Source organism: Etheostoma spectabile, chromosome 5 (assembly GCF_008692095.1).
Source record: "Etheostoma spectabile isolate EspeVRDwgs_2016 chromosome 5, UIUC_Espe_1.0, whole genome shotgun sequence".
In the NCBI taxonomy this organism is placed as follows: Eukaryota; Metazoa; Chordata; class Actinopteri; order Perciformes; family Percidae; genus Etheostoma; species Etheostoma spectabile.
Genome location: NC_045737.1, coordinates 38,719,152 through 38,727,801, shown reverse-complemented (window position 1 = coordinate 38,727,801; position 8,650 = coordinate 38,719,152). Strand labels below are relative to the sequence as shown.

At 48.7% G+C, this 8,650-nt stretch overlaps 1 protein-coding gene across 1 annotated transcript in view; it reads left to right on the top strand.

The window, feature by feature from the left end:
* Window positions 1-8,650, top strand: part of LOC116689875 (basic proline-rich protein-like) — a 39,750-nt gene that overhangs the window by 17,973 nt on the left and 13,127 nt on the right. The window contains exon 2 of the mRNA XM_032516527.1: window positions 8,361-8,635. Within this exon, the coding sequence (XP_032372418.1) occupies window positions 8,361-8,635 (275 nt within the window). The remainder of the gene's footprint in view (window positions 1-8,360; window positions 8,636-8,650) is intronic.

Here is an 8,650-nt window from a genome sequence, read left to right as displayed (position 1 = left end):
ACCATGAATTCCAAAAAGTAGTAAAACCAGTAAGGTGGTGTTAGTGAAAACTACAAAAAAAGTCTGAAAAAGGGACAAAAATGACAAACTTTTGTCTGTTTTTTTAACCCGGGACGACAACACGAGGAGGACATTCAGGAGAAAATAATGACTCGTTTCCGATTCTTTCAGCAGCTCCAGTCTAAAACTAGGAGTGTCGGCCATGACACCTCTGGGGGGGGGGTCATGGTCGAGAGAGAGAGAGAGAGAGAGAGAGAGAGAGATATGAGAAGAGAGAGAGATAGAGAGAAAGAAAGGAAGATAAAAGAACGTAACGTTGGTGTTCGGTGTAGGCAGTAGATAACAATCATGGCCGTCACGAGAGCATTTATATTTTGAGACTCTTCATCTCCTTTGTTTATAATACTGTCAAACACTAAAGACATGCAATGGGGAAAGGCGTGGGGTGTGTGTGTGTGTGTTTGGTGGTGTGTGTGTGTGTGTGTGTGGTGTGTTGTTTGTTTGTGTGATATATCTTACATAATGATAGCTGTATTTAGGTTGAGTAAACTTTTCCACCCCCAAAATGATTTACACAAATCACGTTTTCAGGGAGCCCATGTTTGTTTAAGGGGGCTGAGTTCGCCCCCAGCCCTCCCCCCCCCCCCCCCCCCCCCCCCCCCCCCCCGCAGTTCACATCCTATTTCCGGTTAAATTTAGCCCAGAAAAGGTGACTGTGAGCTGGGTACGGAGCACCGTAACATGTCGGTCGTATCGGCAAAAAGTGGTATTCATCCAACAGTTAAGTTTAGGCAACAAAACGTTCCTAAACGTTACGTTTAGGATTTGTGTAAAAACGCATTTGATATTATAAGTTGTGTATGAAACCAGCTGCTTTAGTGTACTTTTGTGTATGTGTGAGATACACACACGTACAACACACACATGCATATACCCCACACACACACACACACACACACCTTGACGTCAAACACACATTTAGTATTTGAGGTAAAGTGACATTTTTATATTTATGTGTGTGTGTGTATATATTCAACACACACACACACACACACACACACACACACACACACACACATCCTCACAACCTACACAATCACAGAGAACAGGTTAGGGGCACGAAATTAACCCCGTTTAATGGAGGCCAGATTGACGGATGAAAAGAAGAACTGAAGAAAGGATGGAGGCGGGGGGGGTTGGGGGGTGGGGGGGGGGGGGGGGGGGGGGGGGGGGGGGGGGGGGGGGGGGGGTGGAGGCATGTATGATCTCACTGCTCATCCTAATGAATACATGAAGGCGTCTTCCCCAGATCTCTGTGTCCCCCCAGAGCCGGGGCATTATAGCTGTGCCGGTGCGCCTTTGTTCTTCCCCCCCCGACAGTGAAAGCAGCCTGTCCTGTAGCGGAGCTGCACCCAGCAGCCGAGTCCTGATAAGGAGACCCCCACCCCCACTCCCCCCCAGTGTCTGGTCCAGCGGGCTAAGCTTCATTTCTAATCCCCTCTTCTGCTTTGATTAGTTGCTGACCAATAAAGTCCAAACGGAGCGCAGAGGGTGCGCTCGTTTCTGGGGTTTGTAGAGAAAGGTGGAGAGCCTTGATTGGTGCGCCGGTTATCGGTTCTGGGGATCTTGCAGGATCAAGTGAAAGGGGTTTCTTTTCTTTTCTTTTCTTTTCTTTTGTTTGGCAGTTTTTCATTCCCTTCTTCCCCCCCTTTCTTCTCTTCTATCAGCGTAAAAACAACTACTCAGAGGGTGGAGATAATCTCGCGGTTCAAAGGCCCATTAGGTGCCACTCAGGCTGGATGTGGTCCACTCAGGCTGTGGCCTACGTCAGAACCTGGAGGTTGTGCGTTGGTGTCTCGAAGAGTGTGTGTGTGCGTGTGTGTGTGTGTGTGTGTGTGTGTGTGTGTGTGTGTGTGTGTGTGTGTGTGGTTAGCTGCCTGGAAGGCAACGTTGAGGGCAAAAAAACACCATTGAGCGTTGAAAAGCTACACACTAAAAAACGCCGGGTTATTTTAATAACCCAAATGTTGGGTTAAGGCTGCTGGGTCTTAGGTCGGGTTGATTTAAACCAACGTTGGGTCAAACCAAAGCGAGGCTGATTCTTCCGCCAGTTATGGACAGAAGGCCGCACGACGTCGACAACATACAGCTCCGGTAAGCGCTAGGAAACTTACACCCGAAAAGACGGTAAAACAATGTAAATATGTTACAATAACCAGACAATTTTGGTGATAATGTGAACTGAAAGACATGTTAGCATTAACTTAGCTGTCTGAAAATGGTTAACCGCCACGTTAGTTCACTTTAGCTTACGCTAGCTAGCGAGCTATAAGGCTAGATACACGGCAGATACAAGCCACGACGGCAGGTACACCGTCCGGTCCAAATCTCTACCACAAAGGCCTAATTATGGCACACACAACCCCCCCCCGAGAACCCCCCTCCCCCCCCTTGCAAACCCTCCACAATGCAAATGAACCACAGGAGTTTTTGGCGAGATAGCACTCTGTCTTTAAGCTATGTAAAAATAGTAAGGTTTGGGGTTTTAGGGTTAATGTTTAGGGTTTTAGGGTTAAGGATTGGTGTTTTTTGCCCCAAATGTCGCCTTCCAGGCAGGGCAGCGATGGGCAAGTTTAGGGTTAGTTGCCTGGAAGGCGACGTTGAGGGCAAAAAACTCCATGGAGCACGGAAAAGCTATACGGCAGAGACAAGCCAGGACGGCAGAGACAGTACATCGTCCGGTCCAAATCTTACCCACAAAAGGTCTAATGATGACCCCACACACACACACACATACACACACACCACACACACACACACACACACACACACACACACACACACACACACACACACACACACACGGTTTTTGGCGAGATAGCACTCTGTCTTTAAGCTATGCAAAAATATTCACAATCCCAAGCTGGAAAATGAGGAGAAAAATAATAAGATATGAAAAGTAGGGGTTTAGAAATTATTATATTTTGCTTTGCTGGCTGCATATTTAGGCTGTCTGGAGCTTGCAGGGGATTTGTTTCCGTCTATCACCTCTCTCCCCCCCCCCCAACCCCCCACCCCCCACTTCCCTGCATCATCTTCCGCTAATGAAAGTGTTTGTTGTCACCCTCAGATCCGGGGTGTGAAATCAAGTTAGCAGTTTATGTAAGAGCCGTGGTGGAAATCAAACACTTTGTTATTCAGAGAGACGGCGACTTCAATCACTCCGAGCTGGGATACATGTTCCCTTTGTTGACTTTGCTATCTGCATGCTAAGCCAATTTTCTACTTAAGTCTCCCAGCTTTTTAAAAAAAAAAGCGTTATTTGGGTTTCCCCTATGTGGTCTTAGTTCTCACCCCCTCGCTGATAAGCACAGCGGCGGCAGGCCGCAGAAATATAGGCCCAATTATAGAGGACTTTAAATTCCAAATCATTCCTGGGAGAATGGAATATTTTTTTAATTTTAATGGAAGAAGTGGAGGAGATGTCAAGTGGTCTGTTTCACCCCCCCCCCCCCCCCCACCTCCTGTCCCCCAAAGAGACTCGTGTAATAATTTTCCTAAAAGAGCTGAGAGCCGCTCAGGGAGGGAAAATGAAAAATTAGGATCATTATTTTCCCCGAAGAGTCATCCGATTCATCTTTTCAATGGTTAACCCTCATGTTGTCCACGGGTCAAATTGACCCGTTTTCCTAGATCAGTGTTCTTCACGATTACCCCCAAATAACACGATTGATTCCACACAACGCTCTTTGCCTGGAAAAGTGACAAAAACATTGAAAACAAAGTGACAAAAATGTCTGAAAAGTGACCAAAAACATTGGAAAAAAATTGACAAAAATGTCTGAAAAGTGACAAAAACATTGAAAAAATGTCTGAAAAGTCTGCGTGTCTTTCTGTGCGTGTCTGTCTTCTGTCTGTGCGTGTCTGTCTGTGTTTGTGTCTGTCTTCTGTCTGTGCGTTTCTGTCTTCTGTCTGTGCGTGTCTGTCTGTTTTGTGTCGTCTTCGGTTGTGCGGTCTTCTGTGTTTTTGTCTGTCTCCTTCTGTTCTTGCGTGCTGTCTTCTCTTCTTTCTGGCTGTCTGTCTTCTTTCTGTACTGTCCTGTCTGTGGTTGTCTTCTTCTGTCTGTGCGTGTCTGTCTTCTGTCTGTGCTCTGTCTGTGTGTGCTGTCTCTGTCTGTCTGGTCTGTCTGTTCGTGCTAGTCTTCTGTCGTGCGTCTGTCTTCTGTCGTGCGTGTCTTCTGTGCTGTCTCTGCGTGGTGCTTCTTCGCTGTGCGTGTCTGTCCTCTGTCTGTACGTCTGTCTGTGTTGTTGTCTGTCTTTCTTTCTGTCTGTGCGTCTGTCTGTGTTTGTGTCTGTCTTCTGTCTGTACGTGTCTGTCTGTGCGTGTCTGTCTTCTGTCTGTGCGTGTCTGTCTTTGTGCTGTCTTCTGTCTTACGTGTCTGTCTGTGCGTGTCTGTCCTTCTGTCTTGCGGGTCTTCTCTGTCGTGCTGTCGTCTTTGTTCTGTCTTTGTGTCTGTCTTTCTGCATGTGCGTGCTCTTCTTTCTGTGCGTGATCTGTCTTGTGTCTGTCTTCTGCCTGTGCGTGTCTGTCTCTGCCTGTGCGTGTCGTCTTCTGTCTGTCTGTCTGGTCTGTGGTTGGTGTCTGTCTGTGCGTGTCTGTCTTCTGTCTGTGCGTGTCTGTCTTCTGTCTGTGCGTCTGTCTGTGTTTGTGTCTGTCTTCTGTCTGTATGTGTCTGTCTGTGTTTGTGTCTGTCTGTGCGTTTTTCTCTGTGCTGTGCTGTCTCTGTATTTGTCTGCTCTTCTTTGTACTTGTCTGTCTCTGTGCGTGTCTGTCTTCTGTCTGCTGTCGTGTCTTCGTCTGTGTGTCGTGTCTGCTTCTGTTCTTCTGTCTGTCGTGCTGTCTCTGTCTGTGCGTGTCTGTCTTTGTGTCTGTCTTTGTGTCTGTCTTCTGTCTGTGCGTGTCTGTCTTCTGTCTGTGCGTGTCTGTCTTTGTGTCTGTCTTCTGCCTGTGCGTGTCTGTCTTCTGCCTGTGCGTGTCTGTCTTCTGTCTGTACGTGTCTGTCTGTGGTTGTGTCTGTCTGTGCGTGTCTGTCTTCTGTCTGTGCGTGTCTGTCTTCTGTCTGTGCGTCTGTCTGTGTTTGTGTCTGTCTTCTGTCTGTATGTGTCTGTCTGTGTTTGTGTCTGTCTGTGCGTGTCTGTCTTCTGTCTGTGCGTGTCTCTGTGTTTGTCTGTCTTCTGTCTGTACGTGTCTGTCTGTGCGTGTCTGTCTTCTGTCTGTGCGTGTCTGTCTTCTGTCTGTACGTGTCTGTCTGTGCGTGTCTGTCTTCTGTCTGTCTTTGTGTCTGTCTTCTGTCTGTGCGTGTCTGTCTTCTGTCTGTGCGTGTCTGTCTTTGTGTCTGTCTCTGCCTTCGTGCTGTCTTCTCTGTGCGCTGTCTGTGTTTGGTCTGTCGTCTTCTGTCTGTCGCTGTCTGTCTCTGTTTGTGTCGGTCTGTGCGTGTCTCTTGCTTCTGTGCGTGCTCTGTTTGTCTGTCTTCTGTCGTACGTGTCCTGTGCGTGTCCTGGTCTTCTGTCTGTCGTGTCTGTCTTCTGTACGTGTCTGTCTGTGCGTGTCTGTCTTCTGTCTGTCTTTGTGTCTGTCTTCTGCCTGTGCGTGTCTGTCTCTTTTCCCCTGCCTGTGCGTGTCTGTCTTCTGTCTGTGCGTGTCTGTCTTCTGGTCTGTCGTGTCTTTCTGTGTTGTGTCGTCTGTGGTTGGGTCTGTCTTCTGTCTGTGCGTGTCTGTCTTCTGTCGTGCGTGTCTGTCCTTCTGTTCTGTCGTCTGTGTCTGTGTTGTGTCTGTCTTCTGGTCTGTACGTGTCTGTCTTTGCGTGTCTGTCTTCTGTCTGTGCTTGTCGTGCTTCTTTCTGTCGGTCTCTACTTGTTGTTGCTCTCTGTCCTGTCGTCTGTCTTCTGTCTGTGCGTGTCTGTCTTTGTGTCTGTCTTCTGCCTGTGGCTGTCTGTCTTCTGCTGTGCGTGTCTGTCTCTGTCTGTATGTGTCTGTCTGTGGTTGTGTTCGGTCTGTGCGTGTCTGTCTTCTGTCTGGTGCGTGTCCTGTCTCTGTCGTGCGTGTCTGTCTTCTGTCTTGCGTGTCTGTGTCTGTCTGTGCGTCTGCTGGGTTTTGTGTCTGTCTTCTGTCTGCAGTGTCTGCTGTGCGCTCTGTTTCTTCTTCCTGCGCGTCTGTCTTCTGTCTGTGCATTTCTGTCTTCTGTCGTCTGTCGCGGTGCTGTCTTCGGTCTGTGCGTGTCTGTCTCGGTCTGTGCTTGTCCTGTCTTCTGTCTGTGCGTGCTGTCTGTCGTGTCTGTCTCTGTCTTGCGTTTGCTTGTCTGTGCTGTCCCTGTCTTGCTGTCTGTACGTGTCTGTCTGTGCGTGTCTGTCTTCTGTCTGTGCGTGTCTGTCTTCTGTCTGTTCTGTACGTGTCTGTCTGTGCGTGTCTGTCTGTGCGTGTCTGTCTTCTGTCTGTACGTGTCTGTCTGTGTTTGTGTCTGTCTGTGCGTGTCTGTCTTCTGTCTGTGCGTTGCTGTCTGTACGTGTCTGTCTTCTGTCTGTACGTGTCTGTCTTCTGCTGTTCTGTTACGTGTCTTGTTTGTCTGCGGTCTGTCGTCTGTCTGTACGTGTCCTGTCTGTGCGTGTCTGCTCTCCTGTCTGTATGCGTGTCTGTCCTGGTGCGGGTGTCTGTCTGTCTGTCTGTCTGTCGTTTCTGTGTTTGTGTGTCTGTCTGTGCGTGTCTGTCTTCTGTCTGTGCGTTGCTGTCTGTACGTGTCTGTCTTCTGTCTGTACGTGTCTTTTGTGTGTGCGTGTCTGTCTTCTGTCTGTACTGTCTGTCTTGCTTGTTCCTTTTCTTCTGTGCGTGTGGGCTGTTCCGTGTCTGTCTTCTGTCTGTACGTGTCTGTCTGTGCGTGTCTGTCTTCTGTCTGTGCGTTGCCGTCTTTTTGTCTGTGCGTGTCTGTCTTCTGTCTGTCTTCTGTGTGTGCGTGTCTGTCTGTGCGTGTCTGTCTTCTGTCTGTGCGTGTCTGTCTTCTGTCTGTACGTGTCTGTCTGTGCGTTGCCGTCTTCTGTCTGTGCGTGTCTGTCTTCTGTCTGTACGTGTCTGTCGGTGCGTGTCTGTCTTGTTTTGTGTCCTGTCTTGGTGTCTGGTGTGTTTGCTGTGCGTCGTGCGGTTGTCTGTCTGTGCGTGTCTGTCTGTGCGTGTCTGTCTTCTGTCTGTGCGTGTCTGTCTTCTGTCTGTACGTGTCTGTCTGTACGTGTCTGTCTTCTGTCTGTGTCCGTCCGTCCGTCCGTCCATCCATCTATCCATGTAGCACTATCTCTGATTTCCATCACCCAGAATGCATTGCACCCTGCACATCACCCCTGGGCTGAAACCATGTATCTCCATATCTCCTCATATCAATTATCCCAACATAAATCAAGCCGTTGCTCATGTTTCACGTACCGTCTGTGGGTTTTACAAATATTTAAAGAGTGACGAGGCGATTTTCTCCGGCTTTGGACGTCCCAGAAGCGACATCATCTCCACCCAGCGAGCTCCTGCACCACGGCGCCAGCCGTGGTTGCTAGGCGACCAGCGATGAAACTCCAAATCCTCTCCCATTGATATCAGTCAGCGGCGTTGTCGTCCAGCTGGGCGGAGGCCCGCGGCCAGGTGCATCCTGGGAAGATAAATAAGCCGGCGTGGCGTGGGAGAAGACCCCGGAGCCCCCCCCACCGGCCGGCTCCAGCTGCTGCACAGACACACAGCCGGGCTTTTATTTTGGCGGGGAAGGGTGTACAGGTGATTGATCAGAGGTGGAAAGAGTACAGAAATATTCTCCTTAAGTACTATTACTTCAGATTCACTTTTACTTAATTAAGATTACAGGTAGGAAAATGTACCCAGGTAAAAGTAACTCGTTTAAAATGTACGCGACTTAAGAGTAAAAGTTACGTTACTTTTTAACATAAAACTTTGCGATTTGATAAATAATATCTGAAATCTCCAGTTATTTCCTGTAGGTTTCACAGTAAAATGACTGTATATGATTTTACAGTAGAATGATGTAAAGTAGAAAAGTATGAAAAAGTCGTAGTACAGTATGTCAAAGTATGAGAAAAGTATGAAAAAGTCGTAGTATATTATGTCAAAGTATGACAAAAGTATGAAAAAGTCGTAGTATATTATGTCAAAGTATGACAAAAGTATGAAAAAGTTGTAGTATATTGTGTCAAAGTATGACAAAAGTATTAAAAAGTCAGTGTCAAAAAGTATAAAAAGTTGTAGTATGGTATGTAAAATAGAAAAAATTAGTAGTTTGTAGCAGTTCTTTGTAGTAGTTCACGGCATAGCAGGACGCTGTGCGAGACCAGCGTTCTGGCCCCTGGTCCCGGAGACCCCGACAGCGTTCTTCCCGGTCCCGGAGACCCGAACCAGCGCCTCTGCCCCTGGTCCCGGAGACCCGACAGCGTTCTTCCCTGGGTCCGCGGAGACCCGCAGCGTTCTTCCGGGTCCCAGGAGACCCGACAGCGTTCTCCCCGGTCCGGAGACCGACAGCGTTCTGCCCCTGGTCCCGGAGACCGACAGCTTCTGCCCCGGGTCCCGAGGCCCGACAGCATGTCTTCCCCGGGTCCGGAGACCCGAC